Genomic DNA, 14,069 nt, shown 5'->3' with positions numbered 1-14,069 from the left:
GGAATAAATCACATTTAGGTTTTATACTCTTTCCTAACACTATGGCCAGGATCGTCACCGAACCTAAACCACCTCATGATGTAACTGGCCTGTTGCTAGGCTACGGCTTCCACACCTTTAGGCAATAAGCTATTATAGTCCTATTCTACCTATAGGACTGCTATAGATAGAGGAGCAACACCTGGCAAATAGCAGAGACCCAGGAAAGCTGGGAGTATAATCCCGTTTGATTCGAGGTCTGAGAAACAGGGAAACCAATGAAATACTGCTTATTCTGCTATATAGAGAGCTTGGCCCAGTGCTCTGGGTGGAGGCAGAGACACTAGTGCTCAACCTACCACCAGAGAACAAGCCTGGTAATAAACCCTTTCACCCCAAAGAATGTTTTGCTGTCAATTTCTTTGGTCACATTGAATCCATAGTGAACTTGCCTGGGACTGAAATCTATTAGCAAGACAATTGGCAAAGTGGGCAGTGTTCACTCTTGACCAGGGAAAAAGACAAGCTGCCCTTATGGGAGGGGTGCTTCAGCGGGCTGCCCCTGTGAATGGGGAGACAGTGGATCATTCCCCAGTGGGAATGTGGTCTGAGTTGGATTGCCTCCTAGAGGACTGGGCCCCACCCCAGGACTGGAGGCAAGTGGAGGTGACACCTGAGGCGGTAGGGGTGGCCCTTGGTATAGTAAGCAGATCCTTTGAGAAGCAGAGTGCCCGGGAGGCAGTGGGGACTGTGGGTTGGCTGCTTCTCACAGTATTAAAAAGGTCTACAGAGGAGACCCAAGAAATGGCGGCATGAGAACGCAAGCTGCAAAACTCTGGATTCTCTGAAGAAGGAGATGGCCTTGATGTGGGAGGGGGCAGCACAAGACCACCGGCAGCAAGGTGCCATTGGAGAAGAGACGGCAGTGCTGCCAGGTGTTCTGAAGGAGGACGAGGCATCAAGGAGAAAGATGAGCTCCTGAGGGGAGCACAGGCAGAGGTGGCACAAGAACGTCAGCTGCGAAGCATTGAGCTGAAGGTAAGAGAGCTCCAGAAGACTGAGCTGACATTGTTGTGAGGCACTGTAGCAGAGAGGCACTCAGGGGAGTGGAAAGAAAGGTGCCATCTGGCCCAGAAACGGAGGAGCTGGGGAAGGATGAAGGGGTGGTGCCGGAGGCACTGCTCCTCCTGTATTGAAAGCATGCCTAGTGGTTGTAAAGAAAATAAAGACCCAGCAGCTGAAAGTTCCCTAAGGAGAGGAGCAGCCCCTCCCCAGGTCGTGGAGCTCTCTATGGTCCGCCCCTATACTCAGGCTGAGCTGGTGGATTTGGGCTCCTGGTTTAGGCAGAAGCCCTCCGAGCCAATATCAGCTTGGCTCCTGCATCTGTGGGACTTTGGGGTGGATGGAATTGTCCTTTGGGATCAGAGATGGGAGAGCTGTCTTCTCTGACAGTGCAGCCTGCCTTGAGGCAGTGATTACAAAATGCACATCAGACCCCAGGGAGTCACTTCCTCTTTGATTGGCTTATGGCTGCACTTCTTGCTGTGTGGCCCAATCCGAGTGGTTTGCCATCCTCTCCTGTTAGATGGCAGACATATGCTGAGCTCCAACAGGTGCTATGAGAGCTAGGCATAAAAAATGCCATGTATAGTCCAGAGAATTATAACCCAGATGAAGAGATTTTCACTACTGGGATGAGAAATATTGTACTTCAAATGGCTCCTACATCCCTCTTTGGGTCTCTAGTGGCCATTCTTTCCCCTCACTTAGGGCAGCCCACAAGCAAGGTGATAGGACTTAGGAGAGGCAGAAGCAAAGAGAATCCAGAAAGAAATAAGACCTGTTACTCACAAGAAGACTTTACAGGGCCCCATGAAGGTTACAGGGACCCAGATGTGTGTTGATTTAATACGGGCAGGAGCAGATGGAAGGAAATTAGATGGAAAGTCCAATAGGCTCTTACTAGAGCTATGGCAACAGCTGATACCAGAGCAGCAGTTCCAGCCATTAAGACCAAAGAGGCAGAGGTCAGAAACAGAGCCACGAGTCGGGCCTGTGTGTTTGCAAGACTTCCTGCTGGAGAACGAGCCAACCTCACTTGAGCCCACACAGGAAGGTGATTGGGGAACATGGTTTGACTGAGGGAAAGGTCAAGGTACCTGCCCTAAAGGCAGGTACCAGGAGGGGAACCAGAGGCCACATGTTGAAATAGCTATCCATTGGTCCCCAGTAAACATACAACGTGTCCTGGCTCTGGTGGACACAGGGACTGAATGTTCACTGATTCATGGTAACCCTGAGCAGTTCCCCGGGACCCCCACTATCATAGATGGATATGGGGGGAAGGCTATCAGGGTGAAAAAAGCCCAGGTCCCTTTGGGAATAGGGCATCTACCTCCAAAAGAGTATACTGTGTATATAGCTCCTATTCCTGAGTATATTTTAGGGATTGATATCCTGCAGGGTTTATGGTTGCAGACCACCGCAGGTGAGTTCAGACTAAGAGTACATGTGGTGAAGGCAGTTCTGAGGGGACATGCTAGGCACCCGCCCATAGCTTTGCCTGTGCCTCGGCGGGTGACTAATACCAAACAATACAAACTGCCTGGAGGGCATAAAGAGATTGGAGAAACTCTCCAGGAGCTGGAAAAGGTGGGTATTATAAAGCCCACCCATAGTCCTTTCAATTCCCCAGTGTGGTCAGTAAAAAAGCCAGATGGCTCCTGGATTACAGGGAATTGAATAAAGTCATACCCCCTATGCATGCTGCTGTCCCCTCTATTGCAGGCTTGATGGATACCCTCAGCCATGAACTAGGAACATACCATTATGTGGGAGATCTTGCTAATGCCTTCTTTTCCATTGACATAGAGCAGGAAAGTCAGGAACAGTTTACCTTCATGTGGGAAGGACAGCAATGAACTTTCACCATTCTTCTACAGGGATTCCTCCACAGCCCCACCATCTGTCATGGACTTGTAGCCCAGGACTTGGCTACATGGGAGAAAATGCCAACAGTGTGGCTGTACCATTAGATTGATGATGTCATGCTTATGTCCAATTCTCTTTCAGATCTAGAAGGTGCAGCACCTAGACTGCTGCAACATTTAGAGGAGAAAGGATGGGCTGTGAATAGCACCAAGGTTCAGGGTCCTGGTTTGTCTGTTAAATTCTTAGGGGTCATCTGGTCCGGTAAGAGCAAAGTTATACCAGAAGCAGTTACAAAGTTCAGGCCTTTCCTACCCCCACAACTGTAGCATTGCTACAGGAGTTTCTGGGTCTTCTAGGCTACTGGATAGTGTTTATACTGCACTTGGCACAAATTCTGAAGCCCTTATACCAGTTGGTATGAAAGGGCATCAGGTGGGACTGGGATGAGACGTGCATCTGCCTTTACTACAGCAAAATGGGCAGTCAAGGCCGTGCAGGCCTTGAGTGTGATAGACCTGTCAAGGCCCTGTGAGCTGGAAGTTCATGTCACTAAAGATGGTTATGGCTGGGGTCTCTGGCAGCAGCTTGAATGAACTCGCCAACACGTTGGATTCTGGTCACAACTCTGGAAAGGGGCAGAGGTATGATATACTTTGATAGAAAAACAACTGGTTGCTGTGTATCACGCCTTGCTGGCTACACAACCTATCACTGGAATAGCCCCAAGGTAATAACCACCTATTCCATCTTGGGGTGGGTATGAGATTCGACCCAAAAGCCAAGGAGTGGTGTGGCACAAACACCCACACTAGCCAAATGGGATGCTTACCTACAGCAGCGTAGTGCCCTCTATAGTAGCCCCTTGAGTGAAGAACTCCAATGCTCATTGGGTCCAGTGACATATACTAGTGAAAAGCAGGAAGAACTTGCTTTTGAACCATTAGTAGCAGAGAGTCCCTATCGGGAGGGAAGAGCCCCTATACCCGAAGATGCATGGTACACAGATGGCTCCAGTGTGGACAGCCCCCAAAATGAAAGGCCATAGCTTTCCATCCTAAGATTGAGACAATATGGATGGAAGATGGTGAGAGGAAGAGAAGCCAATGGGCAGAGTTGCAGGCTGTGTGGCTTGTGATCAGCCAGGAGCCCTCCCCTATAGTTGCCTGCACTGACAGCTGGGCTGTCCATCGGAGCTTGACCCTGTGGCTACCAACCTGGTACCATGCCAAATGGCTGGTTGGTCACTGACCCCTTTGGGGGCAAGAATTATGGCAAGACTTATGGGCCTGTGGTCAGACTAAAATAATTATAGTATACCATGTGACAGGTCATTTGCCACTGGCATCCCCAGGAAATGATCAGCATTTGTTGCATGCAGGGCAAAAGACAATGTGGGCTGTAGCCTGTCGGTGGGGCTTGCCTTTGACCTTCGAAGAAGTTAGTAGAGCCTGATAGGAGTGTGTCGTATGCTCCAAAAGGGACTTACACCAAGTTCCACAGCAACATGGAACAATAGCTAAGGGGCTTATACCCCTCATCAGGTGGAAGATAGACTATATTGGGCCTCTACCTGTGTCAGAAGGATATTGGTATGCAATGACTTGTGTGGACACAGCTAATGGACTTCTGGTTGCTTTTCCTACCAGTTGTGCAAACCAGCAGGCAACCAAAAGAGGCCTGGAGCATCTCTTTGCTGCCTATGGCCGACCACAGGTGATTGAGAGTAATCAGGGCACCCATTTTACTGGACATACACTGCAAGAATGGGTACAACAGCTGAGAGTCAAGTGGAAGTTTCATGTGCCATACAATCCTACCGCAGCAGGCATGATAGAGAGGCACAATGGCTTGTTAAAATCCTTACTAAAGTCAGATACCAATAGTCTGCAGGGATGGTCAGTCCGCTTACGGACCGTGATACAGCATTTGAATGAGAGACCCTGAAAGGGAGCTCTGAGCCCATAGACATGTTAACACATGGCTGCCTCCCCTATACAACTGCAAGTACAAACCAAGGAAGAATCACTGAAGCTGACGTTTGGCCACCAGAATAACATCTTACTGCCAGCACCAACTGCACTGAACCCCCGAGACTCCATTGAGTGGACGTGGCCTTGGACCTTTCGACATGTGGACAACGATAGCTGGCTCTCCTGGCACTTTGGGGACAAGGCCTGGAAGCTGGCCTCCTGTGTAATCCTGGCATAACAGCAGAGTGGCCACTAAAGGTTACAGTAGTATATCCTGAACAGCTAGAAGGTAAGAGCGTCTTTCCACGGAATTTTGTTTTATCATTGTGGCCAGTGCATGCACCTCCAGTAGCACTATATATAGACCCTTCAGTAACCTCCACGGGGAAAGGAGTAAAAGCATGGTATACTATACCTGGAAGGGACCCCCTTCCTGCTACAGTGCTATCACAGGACCACTCTCTTACATGCATCCTACCTGATGGACAAGATTTACCTGTTGGTGACATTAAAACATGTGTCCTATCACCCCTAAAGTCTTTATGGATTGGGAACCTCCTCTAGCTTGAGGATTATTATAATTTTTGTATCGAAATCTTGCTGTATCTTAATTTTTATTATCTCTAAGTTGTTGTTATCCTTTGTTGCTATTGTGTAATCTGGTTACAGGGCTCCAGCTTTCTCGCACAGGGATGATTGCGGAAGATTGAAATTGTGTAGGTTGTAAAGCGAGAATCCTGGAGGGGTGGAGTGTGGGGAAGTTGGGGTTCCTATGGCCAGGATTCTCACTGAATTTAAACCACCTGTTGATGTAACTGGCCAGTTGCTAGGCTGCCGCTTCCACACCTTTAGGCAATAAACTATTATTGCGCTATATAGAGAGCTGGGTCCAGTGCTCTGGGTGGAGGCAGAGATGCTAGTGCTCGACCTACTGCCAGGGAACAAGCTGGGTAAAAAACCCTTTCACCCCTTCACCCCAAAGAATGTTTTGCTGTCAATTTCTTTGGTCACACTGAATCCACAGCGAACTTGCCCAGGGCTGAAAGCCATTGATTGACAAGACATACCCCAACCTTTAACCCTTACTCACTCAATCCTGACCCTGAACTCTGACCCCAAAACCATTCCCCGAGGGGCGGGACCTATGCATATTAGGGATCTCGTCAGCGCCACCGCGGCCCCTCCCTAAGGCCACGGCGGGCCTGGGTCATCATCCTTCAGGGCAGCGGAATCGCGCTCCCGGAAGGAGGAGGTGCACGAGTGCCTGCAAGCCAGGCCCGTCTGCCCGAAGCCAGAGGCGCAGAGCCGCGGGGTGGGGGTGCGGGGCTCCCGCATACCCGCCGCGGCCCCGAGCCCGAGTGCGAACTACAGACGGGAATTCCAGCGAGAACGCGCCACGGCCAAGGCCGGTCCCCCAAGTGGGCGTCGCCGGCCCGCCCTCCGCCGGGCTCCGCCCCCCAGTCCCGCCCCATTTTTCCGGCGCCATTGCCTCTGGCCCGCCATTCCCCGCGCCTTCCGGCACCCCACTACCCCTCCCGGCCGGCGGTGCGGCGGAAGCCATCGACATACCCCATGGCGGCCGCCCGCGGCGGGCCGGTGGAGCTGGGCTTCGCGGAGGCGGCGCCCGCGTGGCGGCTGCGCAGCGAGCAGTTCCCCAGCAAGGTGGGCGGGCGGCCGGCGTGGCTGGGCGCAGCCGGGTTGCCGGGGCCCAAGGAGTTGGCCTGCGCGCTGTGCGGCCGCCCGCTGGCCTTCCTGCTGCAGCTGTACGCGCCGGTGCCCAGCCGCGCCGACGCCTTCCACCGCGGCCTCTTCGTCTTCTGCTGTCGGGCGCCGCCGTGCTGCGCCGGTCTGCGCGGTGAGGGTCCCTCGCTGGCGCCCAGCGTCTTGCTGGGTCAGAATCAGTGTCCTTCCTGCGGGAGCTGGGTCCCAGGCGCCCACAGGTCTGCGGTCACCCAGACGTGAGTCTCGGCGTTTATTAACGAGAACAGTCTGAAAGAGCCGACTCCGTTACCAGTGCCAGACGGAGGCTTGCTGCACTTCACTTTTCTTTTCACTTTTTTCCATTTCCTGAAAGTAAGCGTCCCAAAAGCAAAAACTGCCTTCTCTGTCTCTTAAGAAATGAGTGTTCAATCCTGCGTGGAAGGAAGGTTTAAATATTGCAATTGCTTTGTTGTTTTATTGTAAATGTTTATAGCGTTTTCCTTACTTCCTCTTAGTTTTTAGAAATCAGCTACCCAGGAAAAATGACTTTTACTCCTATGAGCCACCTTCTGAGGATCCTCCCCCAGCGACAGAATCTGTGTGCCTACAGCTCAAGTCTGGCGCTCACCTTTGCCGAGTTTGTGGCTGTTTAGGTCCCAAAGCATGTTCCAGGTGTCACAAGGCACATTACTGCAGTAGGGAGCATCAGATTCTAGACTGGAGATTGGGACATAAGCAGGCTTGTACAGAATCTGGTGAGTCAATTCTTCTATTTTTATAATTCAGCGCAGTTTCATAGTGTCTATAAACCCAAATCTTTTATCTTGAGGATAAATGTTAAAATTAGAAAAGGTAGATTCACTTCCAAAATTTTTGAAACCGGTGACATGAACACCTTTATTTAAGAGGAGCTGTGAGGTCTTGCCTGCTCAGTCATGTCCCAGACTCGCCTTAAAATAGGCATTTCATTTATGACCGAGAATGCTGGAACTACATATATTATTACATACATACTGTGTATACATTTTATATTCATATTTATTAGGAAAACTTACGTGGATTATACTTTAGGAAATTAGCTTACCAATAATGCTACTTTGTTTCAGACAATCTGGACAGCACAGTTCCAGACCACAACTTCCTTTTTCCAGAATTTGAGATCGTAATAGAAACAGAAGATGAAGTTAAACCTGAAGCTGTGGAAGAAGACGACTCAGAGATTTCAGGGAGCATGGGTAAGAATCACTTTCAGAGCTCTATCCACTGAGCAGTGCTTGGAAGGAAGGGCTCAGTATGTCCAGAGAAGAAGCTCCGAGAGAAACAGCCAGTTCAGTTGGGGGCTGCAGGTGCCTTATGTGGAAATGCCAGATACACTCTAGCTCCTGTAAAGACACGCCAGAGGAAGGACCCGGTTGTCACACTGAGATCGTGGACATGAGAATGCCTAGTGGAGTGTTGGGCAGGTGGCAGGGGACCTTTAATTCAGGAGTTTGTCCTCATCTGGCCAGTTTTAGGTGCACGATTTTGCTAATGATGACCATGTTCAGAGCACTGCCTGTCTAACAGGACGCCTGAAAGACTGAGTTATCTAACTACACCAAGGGCTGTGTGTGTGGTCTCATTAATATCCCAACAACAGTGCAGTATATTAGAAACAGCCTCATTCTGCAGTGAAGAATTTGACGTTCTCGGTGTAACTTGTTTCGTAACGAAAGTTGGTAAGTTTTAGAATTGGAGTTTGAGCTCACATATTATCTGGAATTTGAGCTGTTAACCACCAAAAAATTAGATTTTAAAATAGAATGTCAGTGTACTAGTTTATTGTTTGTACTCAGATGATATCAAAAACATATTTTGGTACATGTTACTAAGACTAAATCCTGCTGGGGACAGCACTAGTTCAGACGGCTGGGATTCCAGGTCAGTGTGGAGAAGGATCTGTAGGTCCACAGAGAGCATGTCATGACTGAATGAGAGTACCGGCTGGGAAGTTCACATGGCTTGAGGATAGTAGTGACAGGAGGGGATCCTGTTTGTTGGGTGTCCTGTCACATGCTGAACACAACAGTCCTGAGCCCAGAATTTGGTTTGTTCTTTAAGTTTGAAGCTTTGAAGAGAAGTTATCACCAGCAGCCCACACAATAAACAATGCTTTATGGGGCACCTGGGGGTCCATGTGGTCTGACAGGTCCCACTGTAGCGAGTCACATTGAGGCCGGTGAGACATGAGGCCTCGCTGTCAGATCTATTGCACGCTGAGGTGGTTGTCAGGAGCTGGCTTCCCTCAGCATGTGTGAGCTGTCAAGTCCCGTTGCCATAATGATTATGTTGACGATGTTTCAGATGAAGCACCTGAGGAGGAATTGGATTCCACTGCAAAACATGAATCCAGGGAAGATAAAATTTTCCAGAAATTTAAAAGTAAAGTAGCCCTTGAGCCAGAACAGGTAAATGAGCCCTCATATAGCTCTTTCTTGTGTTCTTTCCAGGAGGTGTTTCAGGGGTATAACCCCTGAGAGGAATGGCCCTTTGTAGTAAGGCTAGCTTGTTCCATGGGGCCCTTCACACTGATGATCCCCAGGGAAATTTGTTTCTGCATGTGACCCTTTCAGTGGTCACCAGAAGACTAAAGGTTGTACTGCTCCTCTTCCAGGATTCATTTTCTAAGAAGGGCATCAGAGATAAGAGGATGGGTGAGATGTTACTAGAAATACATGGAGTTGAGACACCAGTGGCAAAAAGAAATTTCTGCCTGTTACTCCAACATGGAAATTTGGTTTGGCCAAACAAAATGGCATGTTGACCCAAAGGCACTGTGGTTTTATGAAAAGAATAATGGATTTTTGTTTTGGGGAAGAATCCGGGACACTTGAGTTATGTAATGAGCTTCTGCTGTCATTACCTCTGCCTGGTGCGAACAGTAGAGGGTGGTTGAAAGGATTAAGGGAGACTGTAGGCACACAAAGTGCTCAGATGTTTCCTTTTGTCTCTGCTCTTCCACCACCATTATTCCCCTTAAATTCTCTCACCGTAAACCTAAGTCAATAAAGAGAATTCTGCTAAATTCCCATAAACCAGTCACTGGGTCAGACAGATACCCAGGGCACTCAGGGAAGGAATAGCTCTAGGCCCTAAACACTGAGAAGGTGGTCTTTCATATTTGTCCTTTTAAAAAAATTTTTAAGTCTCATCATATCTGTGTGAAGGTAATAACAGACTTTGCCTTTTGGATTCAGAACCTAATAATGGGGAGACAGTATTGTTAGTCCCTTCAGAAAAAATTCATTATACTCAGATTCTAACCATACTACCATCTAAGAAATGTAATTGTTACCCCGAGTCACACAAACTGAAGTACCTGGTTTGGTGGCTGGGAGAAGGCATTATCAATGCCAGGTCGGAGGGGAAATGGCACACTGCCTTCCAAGAGAGTTCTGTGGGGCATGGGAGAGCGCACACGTTTCTCCAGAGGATCCTGGGGTCGCGTACTACCACTGAAATCTCTTAGGAGAGATGCTGGTGATTTGAACCTGATCCTTGATTTTAGATTCTCAGATATGGCAGAGGGATTGCACCCATCTGGATCTCTGGTCAAAATGTCCCTCAAGAAAAGGATATTCCAGATTGCCCCTGTGGTGCCAAAAGAATATTTGAATTCCAGGTATGGCCTTTAATAAGGACTGTTGTAATATCTAATCACTCTGATTCATGTTTTCAAACGTTAAAAACTTCACCATAGTAATAGACACATGTGGGCCCATGTATTACAGAAGGTGCCCTATAATGAAAATAAGCAGTTTCCTGCCCAAATTCATAATGGAATTATCCTTTACTGCTTTATCTGACAGGTTCTATCTCTAAATAACATGCTATTTCTTATAGTTGTCAGTTTAATAGTTTTGGTGTATTACGCATTGACTGACTTCTGCAGGGAAGGTTTAAATATAGTGGCTTATACCATCCAGACCTTCCCCCACCTTCCACACATTGTTGTTTTAGTACCTCTGTTGCCATCTTTGTAATGTTAAGCAATATCCTTCTTTTTTTGCTCCATTAATTAATGTGTTTGTATAAAGCAATTTCACATTAGTGGGAGCTCTTTCCCATTAAGGTACCTGCTGGTCTCATGCTTGTGAACATCTTAAATGGGAAAGAGAAACAACAAATGCAGGTGGAAAGGGGCTTTGAAGAACCAGACTTGCAAAGTATTTTTAGACCAAATATGTTAACTGTGTGCCATCCACAGCCCTGCTGTGCAGGGTGGTGATGGGATGTCCAGGACCCGTGATTGTGCAGGTGAGGTGTGGAGAGCAGCAGTGTCTGGAAGCAGGGCTCTAACTGCCGTCCTCTCCTCAGGTGATGCCTCAGCTGCTCGGCTATCTGAAGGCTGACACACTGGGGAGGAGTGTCGACTGGGGTGTCCTGGCCATCTTCACCTGTGCTGAAAGCTGTGGGCTGGGCACAGGCTACACGGAGGAGTTTGTTTGGAAGCAGGATGTAGCAGACACACCCTGACGATGCCATGGGAAAGCCTTACAAATGCTCATGATCCCTTGGACCTTGTGTTCCCATTTGTAGGACTTTGTCCTAAGGAAATAATTATACCAGACACAGGTACGGAGATGTAGTTGTAGGCTTTGTTTACAATGTCTAAATATTAGTGAAACCAAAATGTCCAGTAATATAAAATGACGTAAAGTTTGGTGTCATCTGTACAGTGGAAGGCTATGCAGTTTTTGGGACACCAGGTAAGACAGAGATCTAAACTGACACCAAGGCATTCATAGTATTTTTGTGAAAATACACATATATGTACACAGAATTTTATCTGGAAAGATACACATTAGGTGTGAACTGGTTAACTGGGAATAAGTAAAATGTTCTTTTTACTTAAATGTATATTTCTATAGTAAAAATGGATTTTGTGCCTAATTAAGTCAAACCACTACTTCGAGCATTTTCCCCCTAAAATTTGCAAAAATAAAGAGGATGCAGTATTTGGTTAAAACCCCAAGATACTGGTCTGATTAATTAGGTGATTATCAGACTCCATTAGATGTGGAAGCCCGGAATGTGGAAAAAAATTCTGACCTCCACTAGGCTGTTGTGATGAGTGGGACTCTGTGTGTCTGAAGCAGCAGCAAAGTTGGCAGGTGAGCAGAAAATCTGATTTTGAAGAGTAGCTCTACTTAAGCATTGACCTTGGTCAGCTGATGGCACAAGGCAACTATGAGGCAAGGGCAGCGGTCTCCCTCTCTGTCTATTCCTCTGTATACATGGGAAGTGAACCCAGGTAGGGAGATGGGGAGTCGGCCATCACACTTCCCTAGGGAGACTGGCACAGGAGGCAGCAGCCTGAGGGAAAGCCCTGAGCTCAGCTCTCAGGTGTGGAATATTGCTTCTTATGCAAGTGGGTCCTAAATCTATGCTGTTTCCTATGCTGAGGCTCTTTCCAACTCCTGTCATTTTGCAATTATAGTAATTCCCAATTCTCTCAACTCTGTGATCTCTGCCCAGCTCTAAGGCAGAACCTAGAGACAGTGCTGTTGACTAGTGTTTGAAAACCAACGACTGATTCAATAACTTTCTCATGATTATTTCCAGTCTGCATCAGCTTCTCCTCCCATACACCTCTGATAACCAAGAAACACTCTGCCAGTGCAAATAAGCACATCTTATTGGAGGTAACATACTAACATCACTGACAACTTGCCTATTTTACTGTTTTTATATTAGAAGGGCCTGGCCTGTTAGTACCCATCACGTATTTGTAATTCATAAAGAGATGTGCATATAAAGTACAGTTACACATAGCGCCAAAAGGGAAACCAGTTTGAAATTCCCATGGGCAGACCTGTGCCTAGGCTAACTTTTAAATACAGCTTTTAAAGAGGGAGAGAATGGTGTTACGGTTTTCAGGCTGGTGCCATGAGAATCACCTGTACCTTGTGAGACAGCTGGTGCTGTACAAGAGGACACAACATGAAAAGCTGGCATCAGCTGGTGGCAAGTCACACACTTGGTAAGAGGCTCAATGGCTCTTAGAAAACCAGACTAGTGGGACTTTCGTATCCCAAATTGAGTAATTACTAGTCAGGGAATGTTAACAGTTTTCCAAAGCAGACCAGCATCCTGACTGCTAAGGATTGTTGGAGCACATTCCTCAGGGTCCACCTGGAGACAGACCCAAACGAGGCATACAATGTTGGAGGCATTGTGGCAATAGCCAAGCTATCCTTCAGGCATCTTTCACTGCCAGATTCCAAAGCTAATGGCAAGAGTTCACAGGACCTTCTCACTTGGAGACAGACTAGTCCAAATCAGTGGAAGGAAAATGCTACAACAACCTAGCAACAGCTGAAAATAACTGCAACTATACTGAAAATAGAAAATAAAAAATTTAAGGAGTATAACAAGCAACTTGGTTGTTTTTAAAAAATGTCAAATACATTTAAAAACATAAAATGATCAATACATCTTGCCCAATGGCTTCTGCAAAGAATGTCAGTTACTATTGCCAATCCATGCATGCCATCATCCCCCCAGACACTGTCTGGCCTGACACCTCACCCCTGCTGAGGGAGCAACACATTCACCTGTCCTACTTGAGACGTTGAAGGCTGGTCTTACCGTCTTTTGACGATTCAGAGATTATAGCTGAAAAAAACGTTTTTGATAATCATATGGGTGGTAGTACTCTTGTCATTCTAAGGCCGTGATGTATGAGAGAAAGGAAATGACTATGGGATATTCTAACTCATCCCTTGTTTTAAAAGTTAAGGATTCTCAGTGTATAAGATAATCCATAATATAAAACTGGTCAAAAACCCCTGCAGTCCTGAATTTGAATTGGATTTATCAGTGTGAACTCATGAGATATTTTATCTTGAAAACTTTCAGAGAAACCAGCATTTTCCTGCTATATGAAGTATATCACTTTATAATAAAGTATTCCAATGAAAAAATGAATTAGATCATCATTTGTAATGCACTAATGAATTAATAGGTGAATGAGAAGAGAGACAACCAGACAGCTGATTCTTCACAACAGAACATGCCACTCAGGCTTTGCAAAGGGGTCAAGCCTCTGGATGCAGCCACCCCTCTCTAGGAAATACGGAGAACAGAGGAACATGCTGAAGTGCACCATGAGTTTGCAAATGGCAAAACAGACTATAAAAAACAACCCAAAGACAAGTAGTGAGTCTACAGCATCTTACTATGCTGATGGACAGTGACTAATGGGGTATGTGGGGGGTACTTGGTGAAGGGGGGAGTCTAGTAAACATAATGTTCCTCATGTAATTATAGATTGATACCAAAAAAAAAAAGATAATTGGAAAGTGTTTAGAAATGCTTGGCAATATTGAGTATAATTAAATTTATAAGTAAAAAATGATAATTTGGTTTTTGTTCTTAAAAACAACAAAAACAACCCAGATCACCTGTAAACCATAAGGAAAAGAGGAGGGAGAATTTTAAGGAATA

The 14,069-nt window shown here is 46.9% G+C and overlaps 1 protein-coding gene across 1 annotated transcript; it reads left to right on the top strand.

Moving 5' to 3' along the window:
• The first annotated feature begins 6,355 nt into the window (after positions 1-6,355).
• Positions 6,356-11,595, top strand: PDCD2 (programmed cell death 2). The gene is made up of 6 exons (XM_017669186.3): positions 6,356-6,735; positions 7,097-7,336; positions 7,688-7,816; positions 8,925-9,028; positions 10,129-10,242; positions 10,938-11,595. The coding sequence occupies exons 1-6, from the start codon at positions 6,453-6,455 to the stop codon at positions 11,094-11,096; spliced, it is 1,029 nt and encodes a 342-aa protein (XP_017524675.3). The 5' UTR covers positions 6,356-6,452; the 3' UTR covers positions 11,097-11,595.
• The last annotated feature ends 2,474 nt before the right edge of the window (positions 11,596-14,069 follow it).

Source organism: Manis javanica, chromosome 13, assembly GCF_040802235.1.
Source record: "Manis javanica isolate MJ-LG chromosome 13, MJ_LKY, whole genome shotgun sequence".
NCBI classification, from domain to species: Eukaryota; Metazoa; Chordata; class Mammalia; order Pholidota; family Manidae; genus Manis; species Manis javanica.
The sequence above is the reverse complement of the archived record's forward strand: the minus strand, read 5'-3'. Positions and strand labels throughout refer to the sequence as shown.